At 35.9% G+C, this 20,759-nt stretch overlaps 1 protein-coding gene across 12 annotated transcripts in view; it reads right to left on the bottom strand.

The window, feature by feature from the left end:
* The window catches only part of PIEZO2 (piezo type mechanosensitive ion channel component 2), a 533,986-nt gene that overhangs the window by 168,092 nt on the left and 345,135 nt on the right, over positions 1-20,759 (bottom strand). For all 12 annotated transcript variants that reach the window (XM_072604214.1, XM_072604221.1, XM_072604219.1 and 9 more), the window contains 2 exons: positions 15,919-16,129; positions 14,079-14,292 (listed from right to left, as the gene is read on the bottom strand). In XM_072604214.1, the coding sequence (XP_072460315.1) occupies positions 14,079-14,292; positions 15,919-16,129 (425 nt within the window). The remainder of the gene's footprint in view (positions 1-14,078; positions 14,293-15,918; positions 16,130-20,759) is intronic.

The following is a 20,759-nucleotide window of genomic DNA, read 5'->3' as shown; positions in this document are numbered from 1 at the left end:
TCAATGAAATAAAGGACTTTCAAGAATTCTTGATGAAAAGACCATAGCTAAATAGAAAATTTGACTTTCAAATACAAGAATCAAGAGAAGAATGAAAAGGTAAACAGGAAAGAGAAATCATGAGACTTACTAAAGTTGAACTGTTTACATTACTATATGGAAAGATAATATTTGTAACTGGAGACTTTTCTCAGTATTGGGGTAGTTGGAGGGATTATATATAGAGAGAGGGTACAGGGTGAGTTGAATATGAAGGAATGATATCTAAAAAAATAAAATTAAGGGGTAAGAGAGGAATATATTGGGAGAAAGAGAAAGGGAGAAACAGAATGGGGTAAATTATCTCTCACATAAAAGACGCAAGAAAAGCTTTTTCAATGGAGGGTAGGAGGGAGGAGGTGAGAGGGCAAGAGTGAACCTTACTCTCATCGGATTTGACTTAAGGAGGAAATAACATGCACACTCAATTTGGTATGAAAACATATTTTACCCTAGGGGAAAGTAGGGGGGAAGGGGATAAGTAGGGGTAAGGGATGGGGGAGGGGGTGATGATAGAAGAGAGGGCAAATGGGAGGAGTTTAGCAATAAACCCTTTTGAGGAGGGAAAGGGTCAAAAAGAGAATAGAATAAATGGAGGGCAGGATAGGATGGAGGGAAATATAGTTAGTCTTTCATGATATGATTGTTATGGATGTGTTTTGCATGACTATACATGTATAGCTTCTATCGAATTGCTTGCCTTCTAAATGGGGGTGGGTGGGGAGGAAGGGAGAGAGAGAAGTTAGAACTCAAAGTTTTAGAAGTGAATATTGAAAACTGTTTTCATGTGCAACTGGGAAATAAGACATACAAGTAATGAGGTATAGAAATCTATCGTGTCCTACAAGAAAATAGAGGGGATGGGGATAAGAGAAGGGAGGAGTATGATAGAAGGGAGGTTAGATTGAGGCAAGGTATAATCAGAATGCATTGCTGTCTTAGGGTGGGTGGAGTAGAGAAGTGGGAAGAAAATTTGGAACTCAAAATCTTGCAGAAGTGAATGTTGAAAGCTAAAAATAAATATATTAATAAATATAATAATAATAAAAAAGAAAAGTTGATAACACTTCTCAGTTGTATCTCCAACAAGCCACGTGTATTAATATTCTAACAAATGGTACAGGTCAGCTCCTAAGCTCACAGAGCAAGTTCCCCTCTTTTTGAAGACAGAATCTTATCAAATAAGCTTTTTGATAGAGAACTAGGACAACTTAATAGTGCTTTTGTCATTGTGTAGGAAACTGAGGTGGGAGAGGGAAAAGGTTTAAGTAATTTTATCAAATCTGGCAGCAAATCTTCAAAGTTGCTAGAACCTCTAGCATTCATTTTGGTTCAGTTCAATAATGTCAAGCAGTTAAAAATACTATATGCCCAGTACCATCCTAGGCTCTAGGACACAGAGCCAAAACAAAATAGTCCCTGTGCACAAGAGCTTATGTTTTACTGGAAAAGGATACTTGTGCACAGAAAAGTCAATTAAGAGCATATACACAGAGCAGAGAAATTTCATGAGGTAGAAAGAGGGGTTTAACAACCAAGGTGATCCAGAAGAGTCCTTGCTACCTAAGCAGTGTCTTGAAGGAAACTGTTTTACTAGTGAATGCTAAAAATACCAGATAGATCTCAATGAACTGTTTTAAACAATGACAAGCTATTCAACTCTCTATTAAATGCTGAGGTTAATAGTTTTCAAGTGTCTCTTTTGGAACTAAATTTAGGTTCAGTTCTGCAGAGAATCATTCTTTCTTGCACTTCTTTATGCAAGCATAAAGATGTTTTCATTACTAAAGCTCATACAGAAATGGCAACTATTTAAAATCAAAAGTGTAATTTCTTATAATAATAATAATGATAATATAAAATTATAATTAATAATTTTTACAATTTCCTTAAAATAATTAATCATTCAGATGCTTGTGATCCCATAAATAAAATATCTGGATGTGTTCCCACTTTTTTTCCCTGGTCACTTAATAGTTCAGCATTGTGTAAACACAGCCCCAGATTGCTATGGAGAGTCTAGGAGTGTTATCTCTGATATACTCTTAGGATACTGGCTTGGTATGAATATGATCAATTATATGAATGCAGATGAATGTCAGGTGTAAAATATTTTATTTTTTTCTCAGGGAAGATCTGTTCCCTGAACACTCCCTCCCCAACTATTTTTTTTCTACCAATGGATAAAATAGTGAGCTCCTCAAACCAAGCTTATGTGATCTTGCCAAAAAAAAAAACAAAAAAACTTTGCCAAAAAAATAATACCCTCACTCTACTGGTCAGGAATAATGTGATAGTTTGACAATCTTCTGCCTTCTGCCTTCTATTCATAATGTGTTGTTTGTCTTTACAAGCACATGACATACTTTCTTGCTAATAAAAATCATTGTTGCAGAGCAGTACTGAGATTCATATGAGGCAGGTGGGGTGTGTGTTGGGGTGAGAGTTATAATTGAACCACTCACTGCAACCACTCCAATGTATGTTAAAGCATATATTTCAGATACTAAGTAAACGATCACATGAGGATACCTTAACTAGTCACTAAGAATCCATGTGCCAGACTTTTCCCTCATATTGGCATAAAAAAAGAAACCAGAGTACTTCCAGGTGCATTAGATTTTATTAGAGTCCCATTTTTGGAGGTAGAGGAGCTTGGAATGGTTCACTAGCACTGGGGTCCAGATGAAGAAAAAGAAGCAAGGTTTGTTATCACTACCTCACTTTTGGCATTAGCCTTTTGAACTTGGGCCATGGGCACAAACTAATGAATCATGGTTGTTAGGCAATGCATTTCATTATTTTTACTCCTAAAGTAGCTTATAAATTTGCCAAATTGGCTTATCTATAATAGAGTACTGGAAAACTAATGAGATCTTACTGCCCTCTTCTGAAATTCAAAGCATGCCTAACTTATACACAAGGGACCATCCTTTTAAGTAAAAAATTTATTTTCTAAAAATTTAAAAAAATTTAAATTTAAATTTAAAAAACTTAAAAATTTAATCTTTTCTAAAATAATTTTCTGAAAAGGTCTTGTTGGAATTCAGTTGTATGGCATAAACTGTGATCTTGTCATCTAGAAACAACTGTCTGTCCTCTCCATTTTCACTGCTACCATAAATCTCACAGCAAATCTAGTAGGTTGGGCAATCCTAAGGGCACCATTTTCTGTTTTAAAAGGGAGGTATCAGATATAGCTTGTGGTAAATTTACTAAGAACAATGATTTTGAATACATGTGAGAAAATGCATTATACCACATTCATATCAAATAGACTTACCATTTTCCCTATACATTTTGGGATCACCAAATGGATTAAAGAACATTTATAGGATGTCACACTTTATTCCTACGTTGAAATATACAAGGGTCACAAGGCATCCCCAAGAACTATTAGATACTCTAGAGGGTAGAATTTGAGGCATATACAGTAACAGCCATATGGAAGGCTACTACTACATCTCTGGGCCACAGTTTCCTAAATTGTTAGGCTAGGTTCACTTCTAGTTCTAAAATTAGAAGTCTATGTTACTATTTCTTGATACTGTATTTGTTCTCTGCTCTCTCCTTGGTCAATTATTCTACCTTCCTAAACCATTTTCTTATATCCTGTTAGGAATCTTTCGTACTCTGTGATAAGTGGGAGAGGAGAGAAACATTCTGCAAAGTCTTGTGTTATCTCTTCTTGCTTCTTTCAGACTGAAATACATTTGCATTATAAATAACTAACTAGCAACTTCCTGAGACACAAAAGCACAGAACTATCAGTGTCCAAACCCTCAGGTGCATTCATATTATGCGTCTAGGAGCTTAGTCTTATTTCAAGTGAGTTTGGCCTCTTTGACAGGAATCAAATATTCAAATTAGTTGGGTCAAGCAATAATTTTTATATGGTTTTATTTAGTGACTATAATGTTGATACATGTATACTTGACACTAGACTGACTCAGAACATCTGATCTTAACAAGAGAAATTGGGTTGAGTTGGTTTTCTCAGCTTTAGTTCTTTCTCTGTCAGTTGAATTTTAGATTTCGTATAGTTCTCACAAGTTTCCTTGGTCTCTTTTGATGTGTTTTTAGTTCTGTGGCTTTAAAGAATGGGCATTACTTCAGGGAAAAAAAAAAGTTTTAGCTCTTACAAGGCACACTTCAGTAAATATTAGAGATACTGCATGGCTATTGGTGTGGGAAATGCAAGTGTTTTCAAGGATCATTCAAGCTCACAATCAAACAGGATCAGCTCCACCAAAATGCAAAGGAAAATACTGTCAGAAATAAACTAACAGAACAATGCCAAGAACTAACAAATTTGCTGCAATATACCTAATTAATCCTCATCAAACAGGTGAAGACTTTTAGGGGAACTTGAAAGCTTCAAGGGTTGCTTTTAATTCCTCTATTGTATTGGCACAGACTTTTTGAAGTTGAAAAAACAGTAATAAAGTCAGTAAAATAACAGCTACTAGTCAGTGCTACGAAGAAAAAAATATGTGACTCGGGCAAGAAAATACAAAGATTGGAGTACTGAAGAAGGAAAAGGTAATAATTTTACTAATGAATTTCACTTATTCATTAAGACTATGCAAAAACCATTATCAGAAGATGACCAGATAACATTGTAAGTGTTGAGCAATTTCAGTAATTTATAAAATATCTACTAAAAATTGTTTTGAGGACTTTTTTTTTACTTCCAGGGCTTGCCTCTCCAAAAAGAAATTTTGCACTATGAAAAATGCACTGAAGTGTTTGATTGAGAAGTAGAATTGCTCCAAATTAGAGAAATTCCCAAATAGAGATGGAATAATATACTATGACTTTAACCATGTCATGAAAGGTTAGGAAATTCATCCTAGAGATGGAAACTAACATGTTTCAGTACTCATCTGGCCTAAGCTCCATTGAAAATCTATGGACCATTATCAAAACTAGTCTTATATAAAGATATATTTAAAATCTACTATGATAAAAGTGAGGTTTCAAGATGAAAAATCAAAGAATTGTTAAATTAATGACAAATTATGTAAAACAAGTGACTACAGTAAAAGGATACATTCCATATTCAGTGTGTTTTGAAGATGTAAAAAGCTGTAAAATTTATTGTCAATAAATTTACTTATTTTACATTGTTCCACTTAATTTATCTACCATTGTAGAAAATATTTTATTTCTTTCTTTATGTATATATGATATCTACATAATATAAATATGCGTATATAATTAGATACATGTAGGTATTGGAGCTCTGAATTATCAGGAAAAGGCTTGCATATGTATGTATATATACATACATACATATGTGTATGTATGTATTTTATAATTACAAGTGTAGAAATAGTAAGACTGTTAAGTGGAATAAGAGAAAGTCAAGTGAGATTTTATTAGGCTTGTTAGAAACAGATATATTAGTTTATAATGCAAAATGATTCAATGAAATGTATATATGTTGAAAGCATATGAACAAAAAGTTAAAATGTAAGTAAAAGTAAACATTTGAACAAAAAACTTGTAACAAAAAGACTTGGGGTTCTTTGGCTGACATACTCTGCAGGATACAGAGACATAAAAAGATGGATGTCCAATAATGCAATGAACTCTGGGGAGATAAATCTGTTGTACTAACTGAGGAGATATCCTTTGACCCTCTCCCCTCCCTCCCTTCAATGTATACAACTGCAATAAATATGTCAGGCCAGTTGAAGGGAAGTAACCACCATTATCTGGCTTGGAATTTAGTCTCTTAAGAAGTACTAAAGAATATAAGTGGAGTCACCAAAAACAGTAACAACAAAACCACTTTTCATTTGACAGACTCTCAAAAGTGGAAGGAATATTGCAATTTTCATTTATTTTGTAAAGTTGATGAGTAGAAGTATTTAAATAAGGTTCTTTGTTAGAAGGGTTCATCTCCCTTCATGGCAAGTGTTTTCATTAATTACAAGGGAACTGTCCAGCCCACAACTGGCCAATTTTAGCCAGAATTGAATTCTATTCTTGGCTCTGCTACTAACTTCCTTCTCTCCCTCTTTCCCTCCCTCCCTTTCTTCCTACTTCCTTCCTTCTCTCTTTTCCTCCTTCCTTTCTTCCTTCTTTTCTTACCCCCCCTTCTTTTAATGGTCATGTTGTGCTTGCCTAATTAAAATCAGAAAGTAATATCAATACAGAATGCCATGAGGCTAATCAATTCATTTAATATTAAACTCAAATTTTCTAAAGGATATATGTACTTGATTTAACTTTAACTTGTTTAAAGAAACACTAATGAAATAAATAATTTGGAAAATGAAGCGAAACCACTCACACTGATCAACTCCATGAAATAATTGTAAATAGATAGCTATTAGGTATTTAGTAAGTATTTAGAGGTGCTAAGCATAAGGCTAATTACTGAAGATACAAATAAAAATATACATAAATCCTGCCCTCAAGGAGCATATAGTTTAGTGAAAAAATATGAAAACAACTAGGAACATACAAGATAGATTCAGAATAGATAGAAGGTAATCTGAAAGTTAAAGGGCATTTTTCCTTTAACTTTTGCCAATGAAGTCAAATGAAAGTTCTTTTGGTGGATTAGTTTATATTCCATAAAATTAAAGTGACAGGCATTCTGTATGCTTCTTCTCTTCACATTGGATGGTTTTCAGGTGAAATTCTTGCCAACCAGTCTCTATTTTTAAAAGCTTAATCTTTCTTGTGTGTTTCTATTTACTTGAGCTCAGAACACCCTAATGCAAGACAGGCATACCAAATCAATCCCAGGCAAGGCTAGTCTAGAGACCAAGCCAGGCCACATTGCAAAAGTGTGTTCATTTTCTCAGTCTGGATCCTGCAAAGGAAAATGACGCAGTGTCCAGTGGAGTTGGATATGTTCAAGATTGAGTGTATTCCTTTTGAACTAGGAGTAGGTTATCTAGAAGTCATATAACATAGTAGTTACCATAGCTCAGTACTCACCATTGGGAGCTAAAATCACCAACTGGAAGACAATAGACAGAGAATGCCATCATCTTGCTCTACATTTTTTCCACTGTCTTTTGAAAAGTCTTGAAATTTTCTAGGATGATTACCCATTACTTCCCCTCCTCACCCATTTCATGCTCCAGCAAACAGAGCCAACTTGCTGCTGCAATCACATGACATTCAATTTCATGCCTCCATGCATTTGCATAGACTATCTCTGTGGAATGTTCTCCATCTTGACCTTCACTTCTTGAATCCACTACCTAGCTCTCTTTAAGATTCAGCTCTAGTAATGTTGACTTCAATCAATCATTCAGCAAGAATTTATTAAGCACCTAATCTATGCAAAGAACTTTTGCAAGGTTCTAGGCATATTAAAGACATTGAATTAAATAGCACGTGTCCTCAAGGAGCTTACATTCTGTGAAGAAAAACAATGTATACTATTTGCTGTTGTTACTGTTGTCATTTAGTAATTTTCAGCTATTTCCAACTTTTTGAGACCCTTACTGGAGTTTTCTTGGCAAAGATACTGGAGTGGTTTACTATTTCCTTCTCCAGCTTATTTTACAGATGAGGAAAATGAGGCAAACAGGGTTAAGTGACTAGAGTAAATATTGGAGGCTGAGTTTGAATTCATGTCTTCCTGACTCCAGGTCTGGAACTTTATCCACTGTGCTACCTAGCTACCCAACATATATAAGTATATAAAATACATATATGTGTGTGTACATGTGCATGTGTGCGTGCGTGCGTGCGTGCGTGTGTGTGTGTACACAAGGCAAATTTTGGGGGAAAGGCAGTCAGGGGTGAAGGGAGTTAACGGCGTTTTCTGATTCTCCCAGTTGGTAGTGCCATTTCCTACTAAATTTGTTTGTATATATTTTGTATGTATCCTCCATTTCCTTACCAATTTTATATCTCCCATAGAATGTTAGCTTCTCAACGGCAAGGAATTGGTTTGCTTTTGTATTTGTACCCCCAGCACCTGTCATAGTACCTGGAATATATTAAGTGCTAATATATGCTTGTGATTACTTGCTTGCTTTTAATTGACATAGATTTAAATAGTAGAAACTATGGAATTCTACCTATTTTATGAACATCATTTCTACTTTTCCTTTAATTTTTTTTCCCTTCATCTACAAAGAAATCTATTTAAACTCAGCAGTGACAGTTATAGGTGGTGAGGTGGTGATTGTTATTGTTTTAGCTTTCTCTTTTATAACATAAAAATAAATATAGATTCATTCCTGCTAATATAACAATTATTGCAATATATGCATAACACATATAGAACAGTATTTCTACATGTAAAGATTTTTAAAGTACATGCAAACTACAAGTTCTACATGTAAAGATTTTTAAATAATGTGACTACTGTTTAATGGAGACATGCTCCTTTAATAATTACTTATTTCTCCCTTCACCATCAAACCCAGCCCAAACCCAAAGGCTTAAGCATAAATGATTTTTCAAACTTTTAAATTAGCCATAAAAATTAAATTAACCTTAAAAAGGTTCCTCTTTTAAGTGGGTCAGAAGGATGTAAGTTCCTCCAGAGTAAGAAGGTGAGATAATATTTAAAAAGCACTTAGCAGTACCTGGCATAAAATAGGTGCTTAATAAATGTTTGCTTCCCCTTCCCATTCCCTATTTGTATTACTAGCACCTACCACAGAGCCTGGCACATAGAAGGCTTTCAGAAATGTATATGATAGAATTCATATGAAATTCCTTAGCATTTGCACAACTGGATTCTAATTTTTAGATTGGTCTTTTTGACTGGAAAAGTATAAGAAGCAAATAGAAGGTAATCAATGAGAACATGAGTTAAACTCCCTTGGCGGGAGAGATTTCAGTGAACTGCTGTGAAGAAAACAGTTGTGAGCAAAGCTTTTCCTTGATTTAATGCAATGTGCATATGTCTACAAGTAACAGGACAAGCTGGCATTCAATGAAAACATTATTTGACTCAAAAGATTTTTATACTTGGAAGGGACCTGAGGAATCATCAAAGCTAACTACCTCATTTTACAGGGGAGAAAACTGAGACTAAGCAGGATTAAAGTGTCACAAAATTAGTAACTGGGCAAACTACTCTTTTGGTGGTAGATTCATCCTCTTTCAGCTATAACCTATAAAAGAAAGGACTGGGTTTTGTATAAAGAAATCTTAGCTCGAGAAGCCAAGATGGCAGAGTAGAAAGACACACATATGCTAGCTCCAAAACCCATAGCCCATAAAATACCTGTAAAGACGAACTCCCAACAAATTCGGGAGCAGCAGAAGCCACAGAACAACGGAGTGGAGGAGATTTCTGTTCCAGAGAGACCTGAAAACAGACACCAAAGGTCCATCGAGCACCAGACCTGGAGCAGAGCCCAGCCTTGCCTTGGCCGAGCAGCACCAAGAGGAGCAGATCCGAGCAGGCTACAGGAACAGAATCTCTGGCGGCTGCACAGGTCCCTCCACCCACAGGTGCCGAAGGTCGGTGAGAGGGTCTCTTTGGCTGGTCAAGAGGGGAGTGGCGTGTCCCCATAACTCAGGCCCCCTTGGGAGGCAGCAGCAGAGGCGGTAGCAGACAGGGGCTCCCAAAGCAGGCAGAAGCCACGATCCATTGTTGAAGGTCTCCACATAAACCCCCTGAGGGAACTGAGCCCCAAATGGTGGCCCTGCCCCTACCTGAGCACCTGAATTTAATCTCACACTGAATAGCAGCCCTGCCCCCACCCAAAGCCCTGAGGCTGGGAAGCAGCATTTGAATCTCAGACCCCAAGAACTGACTGGGTGGATCTGGAGGCGAGGTGGGGGTGGACAGGACACTCAGAAGTCAAGTCACTTGCTGGGAAAATGCCCAGAAAAGGGGGAAAAAAATAAGACCACAGAAGGCTACTTTCTTGGTGAACAGGTATCTCCTCCCTTCCTTTCAGATGAGGAAGAACAAGGCTTACCATCAGGGAAAGACACAGAAGTCAAGGCTTCTGTATCCCAAACATCCAGAATAAATATCCCATGGGCTCAGGCCATGGAAGAACTCAAAAAGGATTTTGAAAATCAAGTTAGAGAGGTGGAGGAAAAACTGGGAAGAGAAATGAGAGAGATTCAAGAAAAACATAAAAAGCAGGTCAACACCTTGCTAAAGGAGACCCAAAAAAATGCTGAAGAAAATAACACCTTGAAAAATAGGCTAACTCAATTGGCAAAAGAGGGTCAAAAAGCCAATGAGGAGAAGAATGCTTTCAAAAGCAGAATTAGCCAAATGGAAAAGGAGCTTCAAAAGCTCACTGAAGAAAATAGTTCTTTCAAAATTAGAATGGAACAGATGGAGGCTAATGACTTTAGGAGAAACCAAGAAATCACAAAACAAAACCAAAAGAATGAAATAATGGAAGATAATGTGAAATATCTCATTGGAAAAACAACTGACCTGGAAAATAGATCCAGGAGAGACAATTTAAAAATTATGAGACTCCCTGAAAGCCATGATCAAAAAAAGAGCCTAGACATCATCTTTCATGAAATTATCAAGGAAAACTGCCCTGATATTCTAGAACCAGAGGGCAAAATAAGTATCCAAGGAATCCACAGATCACCGCCTAAAAGAGATCCAAAAAGAGAAACTCCTAGTAACATTGTGGCCAAATTCCAAAGTTCCCTGGTCAAGGAGAAAATATTGCAAGCAGCTAGAAAGAAACAATTCAAGTATTGTGGAAATACAGTCAGGATAACACAAGATCTAGCAGCTTCTACATTAAGGGATCGAAGGGCATGGAATAGGATATTCCAGAAGTCAAAGGAACTAGGACTAAAACCAAGAATCACCTACTCAGCAAAACTGAGTATAATACTTCAGGGGAAAAAATGGTCTTTCAATGAAATCGAGGACTTTCAAGCATTCTTGATGAAAAGCCCAGAGCTGAAAAGAAAATTTGACTTTCAAACACAACAATCAAGAGAAGCATGAAAAGGTAAACAGCAAAAAGAAGTCATAAGGGACTTTACTAAAGTTGAACTGTTTACATTCCTACATGGAAAGACAATATTTGTAAGTCTTGAAACTTTTCAGTATCTGGGTAGTTGGTGGGATTACATACACACACACACACATATACACGTGCACGCGTGTGCACGCATGCACAGAGAGAGCACAGAGAGAATGGAATAGGATGGGATCATATCTTAAAAAAATGAAATTAAGTGGTGAGAGAGAAATATATTGGGAGGAGAAAAGGAGAAATGGAATGGGGCAAATTATCTCTCATAAAAGAGGCAGGCAAAAGACTTTTTAGTGGAGGGAAAAAGAGGGGAGGTGAGAGAAAAACATGAAGTTTACTCTCATCACACTTGACTCAAGGAAGGAATAAAATACACACTCATTTTGGTATGAAAACCTACTTTACAATACAGGAAAGTGGGGGAGAAGGGGATAAGCAGGGTGGGGGGGATGATGGAAGGGAGGGCAATGGGAGGAGGGAGCAATCTGAAGTCAACATTCTTGGGGAGGGATAGGATCAAAAGAGAGAACAGAAGCAATGGGGGGCAGAATAGGATGGAGGGAAATATAGTTAGTCTTATACAACACGACTATTATGGAAGTCATTTGCAAAACTACACAGATATGGCCTATATTGAATTGCTTGCCTTCCCAAAGAGAATGGTTGAGGAGGGAGGGATGAAGAGAGGTTGGAACTCAAAGTTATAGGAACAACTGTGGAGTACTGTTCTTGCTACTAGGAAATAAGAAATACAGGTAATGGGATACAGAAAGTTATCTGGCCCTACAGGACAAAAGAGAAGATGGGGATAAGGGAAGGGAGGGATGATAGAAGAGAGGGCAGATTGGTGATAGGGGCAATCAGAATGCTCAGTGTTTTGGGGTGGGGGGAGGGGACAAATGGGGAGAAAATTTGGAACCCAAAATTTTGTGAAAATGAATGTTAAAAGTTAAATAAATAAATTAAAAAAAAAAAAGAAATCTTAGCCCAACATTAATTACAGGAATAATTTTAATGGGGCATTTATTTATTTCCTTATCCTCAAAATCACCTTTGTTTACAACTTCACTTTGGTTATAGAGGACCATATGTGAAGCATATACTCAAATTACTGACCTAGCCTTCTAATAATACTCTCCAAAAACCAAAGAAAAATAAGATTTGAAACTTAACAAAAGCTTATCATAAAATTTGTCAATACTAAAAGTCAATTTACACTCCCACCAATGATGTCAGGAATACAGCTTAACATTCTTACTCTAACACACATACACACACACGCACATACACACATACACACACACACACATATCCCTTGAGGCACATGCTATCTAGGTCCCTGAAATCTAGGTTCAGACTCAGTGATATTGAAAGGTGACCTCATTAAGGATTAGAAGGTCTACCAAAAAGCGACACTGTCCTCAAAAGAGCAGCTCAAATAATTTACTAGACAGACCTTCAAGGACTTTTAAACTTTCTGGTTCCCATTTAACAGACAAATTAGTCCATCAAACCTTGACTCTGAAAAATTAAATTTGGACCTTTATTGGCAGAATCATTCCTCAAGTTTGTCTCTCAAGGTGGTGTGCTTCTAGAACTAAACAACCAGAATAGGTTTATCCACGCAACTTTCTACCCTGCTCCTCAAATTTCCCAGTTAGACAGTGTCTCATAACATATGACTTGCCTCTCTTGTTTGCCACCCTGTCCTCTGATCTGACCTTGCTTGACCAAAAGCAGTTGTAGCTCAGTATTAGTTCTCCTCGTGCTGTTCTCTGGGTATTATTTTATTATGCCTGTATTCCTTTTTCAAAAAGAATTCTATTTCTTTGTGGCTACTATTCATATACAGAAAAAGGTAAGAATTGAGTCTGATTGAATTTAATACAGATGTTTCTGGCTAGAACATTGAATAAGGTTCTTTTCAATTCTAAGACTCTCTGCTAAAGGAAAAAACAAAAAAAACCAAACCCTACTTAAGATTATTTTTTGCTAGTCTTCAGCTTACATTTATCTTTGACACCAGAATTCATATAGTATTTTATTAAATTTTATGGGATATCAGAAACACATTATTAATATATAGATAAAATTATGAAAGCCTATATATGTATGTGTGTGTACATATATATATATATATATATATATATATATATATATATATATATATATATATATATATATATATATATATATAAAACAATGCTCCTAACATCAATAAATTTGCATGATGGGAAAACTTAAGCAAATATAGTTTTATATTAGTTTAAATTTCTTCTAACCTTAATGTTAAAAAAAAAACCTAACTTTGAAATCTTTAATTAGTAAGGACCTAAAAGCTTGATAGGAATCTATTCTTACAGGAATTTAGTTAAATTGTGATAAATTTAAAGTTTGGGACCAATAAATTAGAACTGTTAGATAAGTATTTTGGCAACAAACTGCCTCTAGGTGGCACAAAAGATCCTTTACTGTAAAACAAACAACAATAAAGACCACCCCCCCCCATGCTCTGCTTTTATGGTGATATTTATATTTCCAGTTACAGTATATCATCTCCTAAAAATCAGCAGTTTATGCTCTGAGAAATTCAGTTCTTTCAACACATTTCAAAACCAGAAATTGAATGTCTAAAAGAGAAATGAGTAATGTATAATCAAAAGAGGGGAGCAATATCCACATTTTAATATCCTCATGTCGCTGTTATAAAACAAATAATAGTTAAGTGCACAACATCAAAGACAGTCATTTTAATTTAAATGTGTCCATGAAAAATCCTATCTCTATGCAGCATAATCTTACTTAAAATGTCTATTGGCTATTTAGTTGAAAAAGGCTCATCTAGATCTTCACTGATTATAATCAGCTGAGGGATAAAAAACTTGTAAGAATTGGGGTTGGGATTGGTTTTCCTTGCTTATATAACATTACATTTTTCATGATATTTTTTCATTGATTGGGTTGGTTATTTTACAGCCTTTTGGGAGGAATGCTCTGTTGCATGGCCGTAACCTTAAAATAACTTGGGGTCTAGCAGCCCCAAACACAGCCTAGTCTACATTTCAATAACACACTTACCTTGCATAGTAGTCTCCAGGTGGAACTGCTTCCTGAAAGAACTGAAACTGGTACAAATAAAGTCCAATCAAGTGCCCAGCAGAGAAGATGGCCATTAAAACACAAAGGCAGCTGAATATCAGTGGGTCAAAAGTCCGGCACCAGGACCACCATGTACATAGTCCCAAAAATACAAAGAAATACACTGATGAAGTCAAAGAGGGTAGCATCATACCTGAGGGCAAAGAAATGAAATTCTCAAATACTAATATACAACTGGAAAAACATTCTTCAAATACAGACTACAACTACTGAGCATCATACGTGAAATACGGAAAATGTTAAAGCTAGGAAATAATCATACAAACAAATCTTCTAATTTCTAAGCACAGTACACAAATACATTTACCATAATTGAAATGACTTGTAAATTTATATGTGCATTTATCCCAGATTATGAGAAAGAAATGTGTAGTTTCTTCTCCTTATCTCCTTTTCGATAGGTTGCTTTGGTGGTCAACCAAAAGTTAATCTGAACACTTGTTCAAGAAGTGTTTTGGAAAACTCTTCATTTTTTGAGAATCAAAGGAAGCATGCTCTGAGTGCCAGCTGTGGTGAAGTGTTATGGCTAAGCTTTCAAAGGCTTCCAGCTAGGCATTGACTTGCCTAATCCTTCTCCCTATTTTAATGAACAAAATATCTATTTCAAAATGAAGATGTTTCCAGAAAAATTTTGGCCTATTGCAATGCACAGATGCTACTGATTCTCTGGTGGACTATGAGTTCACTAATCTTTATAATAATGTACCAGGTCATAGAAATTTATAACATATCAAAGTTTTGTCCTACTTCATAAAATGTGGTCACACCACTGTTATCAATAAAAGAATTATGACATTAGATAGCTAAACCACAGGGGTTCTGAATCCCTCTCATTGGTTCAGTTTGAGATAATTTTGTAATCCATCTATTGAGCAGCATCTCTTTGACAACTGAAATATCTTCTCTCTCAGACTTTTTCCCTCAAAACTATTGATACAGGTCTAGTTTCCATAATCTAAAATGGTCCTCTTATCCTGGTTCAGTGAGACACATAGTCTCCTCTAATGCTTTGATTAAAAAGCCCAAAGGGAGTAGGGTAGGGAAGACAGAACTATCATCATTATGCACCCAAGTCAGCTGGCCAAAATGAGAGGAAAATGCTGAGGGAGGAGCGTGGGGACGAGTTGGGGAGAGGTTATAAGCTAAATTAGGAAGAATACTCTATGCCTCATAGTTGGATTAAGACAATGTGGTCACAAATAAAATATGGATACCTCTATTTCCTATGTCCTTATGCCATAAGATTTGTATTTATAGGTAATATGTAATGATAATGCATTATCAGAAGAAAAAAAAAAGCCTGCAAAGAAGGAGCACAATAGTTGGAGGAATCTAAAAGTGGAGAGGGTTGACAGAAATAATCTTATCAATGGGTCATGCCACTTTTCTGGCACTGAATAACATCTATGCTATACAATAGAATTTAAGTGGGAACAAAACTCACCCAAGGTTTGATCATGAAACCACCTCTCTGAGAACTCTGAGAATTTAATAGTATAGTGAAGTGGAAAAAATGCTGGTTCTGAAGTCAAGGGGCTAATGGTTGAGGCTCACCCCCAAGTGACTATGGGCAAGTCATTTACCCTTCTTGGCCCTCAGTCTCTTCATTTGTAAAGTGAAGGAATCTCTGAGGTTTCTTCTGGCTCTACAAGTCTGACAAGTGGCTATTTTTTTTGAGCATTTATATTTTTATTCCTCAATATCATTTGCTTCATGCTTAACCAAATTGAGCTCTTTAGGAACTACAGAAAGCACCAACCTGTTGAACCAAGTAAGATGGTCACAACAACTTTTCCAGCAGTGGCGATCATATTGCCAATGAACTCTTTCAATCTGGAAGCAAGTGAGGCAAACCTACGCAATATTTTTAATTTTGTACTTTCTTCCAATTCCCCTTCAATGGCATCTCCTGCATCTAAATCCTCTTCATAAATCAAGGCTTCTTCAGAATCTGCTTTTCCTCCTCCAGCCTAAATGCAAAGCAGAAAGCACTGCAGTCAAGAATTCAGTATTCTATGAGCAGGTAAGCAGGTATGATTTAAAAACAGAAGGATGATATGGAGTAAATTTTTTTCTCAAAACAGTCCAGAAATACCATATAACTCATTAGGATTATTTTAGATTCTTCTTTTACCTTTTCCAATGAAGTAAACATGAAAATGCAGGTATTTAATAACTTAAAATATATAATAATAATTTAAAAATAAAATTCTTTGGTATTTAATTAACACCTAATCCTCTTTACATGCAGATGTTTCTGAAGAAGTAAAACTGCTGATGGAAACATTTATTCTTAAAAATCTTACATTCTATCATCTTTGATTTGATTTCTTTTTTAAAAAATCTAGTTTTGCCCTCAGGGCAGTGGGAAGTTCTATCCGATCTATTCCTGGACTAGGATAGAGATTTGGGCTTATTCCAAAGGGTTTAGGAAATCCCTTTCTTTATGAGATGGTCTTTGTTCTCTATTTCAGTGATATGCGCCTCTAGGCGAATGACTGTATACTGTCTGATTAGCAACATGAACAGCCCGTTACTACATGGACTTTTAAGTAGATAGTATAACATTACTCTTCCATCTCTTACCACTGCACCATTCTGGCACCAACATTTCTATACTTCGCTTTGGTAAATAAAAAGGACATCATGGAGAAAGACTCCTATATTTATTCCTACAACTCATATTTTCCCCAATATTTTTAGATGTTTATAATTCCAAAACAACAGAGAGCTGTTTTAATATCTTTAACAAGACAGGTTTTTAAGGTTTAGATTCAGAACCACTACTCACAGCTCAAAGTAAGCCTTTTTGATGCCTCAGAAAAGAATATCTTTTGTACTGTGGTGTTCCCATATCAACATATTTTCATAACATTATTAGTTTTACTGGAAAGTGTAATATTTAAGATATTCTTGAGATGAGAACTGAGAGACTTCAGAGAGTAAAACCTGATTAATCAATTTTTAAAGGCTCTTTGAACTAATCTGCCATCAAAACAGTCACTTTGTCATTCTAATACATGATGAACTTGCACTGATGTGATATAAAGAAAGTCATCAGAGAGAAATGCATGCCCTGGGGTGTGGGGTGTGGTGGGAGATTGGTGGATTGTAGAGCTGGAGTTTGGGGTGGGGGTGGGGTAGAGAAAATAGATGAGTTGCTCACAGAATGAGAGTGAGGGATGACATTAGCAAATAAATATGTAACAAAACTAAACACTGGAAATCTAAGTATACCTAATTGCCTAAATCCTTAAAATCTAATTACCTAAGTACCTAAATGCAGGTAAGTATTTAAACAACTAATTAATTATTTATCTCAGTACTTAAGTATTTAAATACCAGTGTACCTAATTATCTAAGTACGTAATTATCTAATTATCTAAGTGTCTATGTTCCTAAGAATGATGATGATAACTAACATTTTTATAGTGCTTACTATGAGGCAAGCATTTTATAATTATTATTTAATTTGATCCTCATAACAACAATGTAGGTACTATTATTATCTTCGGTTTATAAATGAGGAAACTAAGGCAAACACTGTGCTACCTAGCCTAAATACTTAAGTGCTAAACAAGTTATGTGCTAATGTCCCCTATGTATATTTAAGTATATATTCTTATAGGTCCTTGGGTCCTTTTATACATATTTATGTAAGGCAGCTAGGTGGTGCAGTGGATAGAGCACCAGTGCAGGAGTCAGGGGGACCTGAGTTCAAATCTCACCTCAGACACTTGACACTCACTAGTTGTGTGACCTTGGGCAAGTCACTTAACACCAACTGTCTCATTTTGGGTCATCTCCAGTCATCCTGATGAATATCTGGTCACTGGATTCAGATGGCTCTGGAGGGCAAGTGAGGCAGGTGACCTGCACAGCCCTCCCTCACTCAAAACAAAGTCAAGTGCAAGTTATGTCATTATTTCTCTGATGGCATGGTCTTATTTGGCAACCAAGGATGAACACATATTTATGTACATATTTAAGTACCTATGTACAGGATTACCTAAGTGAGTTAGTAGCTAATAAGTACTTAAGTGCCTAAGTACCTGTGTAACTAAGCACCTAATTATCTGAGTTGGGGCAGCTAGGAAGAGTGTCAGGCCTGGGGTGAGGAAGACTCCTCCAGAGTTCAAATCTGGCCTCAGGCACTACATAAGAAGCTCTTCTGAAAAGGACAAATTCTTTACTACACAATTCCTAGAATTGTTTTTTTTAACTTAAAGCATTGACATAATTCAATTAAGATGTTTAGAGGAAAAACTTCTACTAATTAGAAGAGGACTTAATGCAGGAGATGCTGTTGGAGGGAAGTTGGAGGAAAGAGCTAAGCCTTGAAGGCAGATAAACTTTCTGAGAGGAGGGGATAAGGAGGAAATGCATTTAGGGCATGTTGGATGACTTGTGGGAATTCACAGAGATAGGAAATAGAACATTAAGTTCAGAGAACAGTTAGTAGTTCAGCCTGTCTAGAACATAGAATACATGAAGGAGAAGATAGGTCAGAGATACTGTGTTGAAGGCCTTTAGCTAGACTATAATTAGTGGGGTTTTTTTAAATCATATAATCAATAAGAAACAGAAAATATTATTAAGCAGAGGAGTGATATGGTCAGACCCATATACTTAAGGAAGACAGTATTTTGTTAACTAATTGTCTAAATACTTAAGATTAGAAAAGGAAGACGGCAGAAGGGTCATTAATAATAAAGTTATTATAATTATCCATACAAAAGGATGTGAGCCTGAGTAGTGGCCTTCTAGAGAATGGAAAGGATATTAGAGATTTTGAGGAAGTAAAATCGATAGGACATAGCAATTTATTGGATATTAGAGGGAGGAGAGATGGAAAGAGAAGAATCTAGAATGACTGATCATGAACCTGGGAAACTGGAAGAATGATGATGCCCTCAAGTATAATAGTTAAGTCTGAAGGACAGTGATGTTAATTGGTAACATTCAAGGTGGATGTTTCAAATGTGAGATGTGTGTGAAATTGAGGACATGTCTAGATTGAAGAAAGGGTAATGGTGGTTATGAAAAGGATCATGACTCCATGTATACATATATAATATTCTATATGGCCTCAAAGGCCATCTTGTTCAATATCTTAATTTTACAAATGATGAAACTGATGCCCAAGATCACACACAAAGTAGCAGCACAGATGGTAAGAAGTGAAGATGAGATCCGAACTCAGGTCCTCTGATTTCAGTGTCAGCTTTCCTTTCACTGTACCACTCTGTTTTCTCATCAGAAAAAGATGATAATTGAGCCCATGAGAGTAGATGATATCATTAAGATAAAGTGAAGAAAGAAGAGATAACAGGATAGAGATTTCTGGAGCACTCAAATTTAAAAGATAGGATATAGATGATGGACTCAGAAAGGAGACTTGGATGGATAGGAGAAGAATCAGAAATGAATAATTACAGAAGCCAAGGGAGGAGGCATATTGTGTCAATAGCTGCCGGGAAGTTAAGAAGGATGAAGACTGAGAACAGACAGAGGATTTTGCACTAAAAAAAAAAGAAAAGGTAACCTCTGAGAGAGCAGTTTAAGAATAGTGCTATGTTCAGAAATCAGTTTAAAAAGAACTGACAAGTGAATTGGCAGTGAAAAAGGAAAAGCACTGACTGTAGATGACTTCTTAAGTAGTTTTGAGAGATGGAAGGGATCTGAGAGGTATCAGGTTCAATCCTTTTATTTTACAGTTGAAGAAACTGAGGTAGAGAGAAATTAAGTTATTTTCTTTCGCTTATGGTCAGCAAGGGTTTGAGGCAGGATTTTAAACTTTGGTCTTCCTAACTCCAAGTCTAGTGTACCATTCACTCAGTCACACACTCTAGTGAAATTGAGTATTTCTTGAAATGCCTGTTTTTGTACACAGTAGTAAATCTTTGAATATGACCCTTTCTGGCTGGATGCTTGGCACGGCATTCAGAGCCTCTGATTTAGAATCAGATGACAAAGAAATAACAGTTTTAATGCCACTCAGACCACAATTAGAAAAAAAAAATAACCTCCATAATAAATGCCTTATTATGCAATTAGAGAATCCCTAAGGATACTGATTAAATCAAATAAACCTATCTAGTAATTTGTGAGGTCATAAAAATTTGTTTCCATGACCTTTTCTCAGCAGGACAGAGGTCCTACAAATTTTATAAACATACTATTTAGTTGTTTTTTTCTCTGAAAAATCCCAGGGGTTTTCATTTAAGAACACTTTTAAAACTGACAAACTGAGATAAAACACAGACAAAGAAATAAGATTGTCTCTATAAGTTGCTACCATCCTGATCAGGGCCAGAATGTCCATTAGTCATTTCAAGGCCTGGCTTATTAATATCCCAGTTTAAAAATAATTTTTTTTCATCTGGTAAAGTATAAACACGGCAGCATTGGAAAAATTCTCAATTCACAATAATGTATTTATGAACAAGTAGCCTTAGTTGGATTTGAAATGCATTTGATTCTGTTTCAGCTAGGAAGCCGATGTATCATCACTACAAATAAAAACTAAACTCGTTGATTTATTTTTCCTTTTCTGGTGAAATAAGAAAAAGGGAAATCATGAAAGTCTAAATTTTTTTT

Source organism: Notamacropus eugenii, chromosome 4 (assembly GCF_028372415.1).
Source record: "Notamacropus eugenii isolate mMacEug1 chromosome 4, mMacEug1.pri_v2, whole genome shotgun sequence".
NCBI lineage: Eukaryota > Metazoa > Chordata > Mammalia > Diprotodontia > Macropodidae > Notamacropus > Notamacropus eugenii.
Note: the sequence above shows the minus strand (reverse complement) of the source record. Positions and strands in the feature narration are given on the sequence as shown.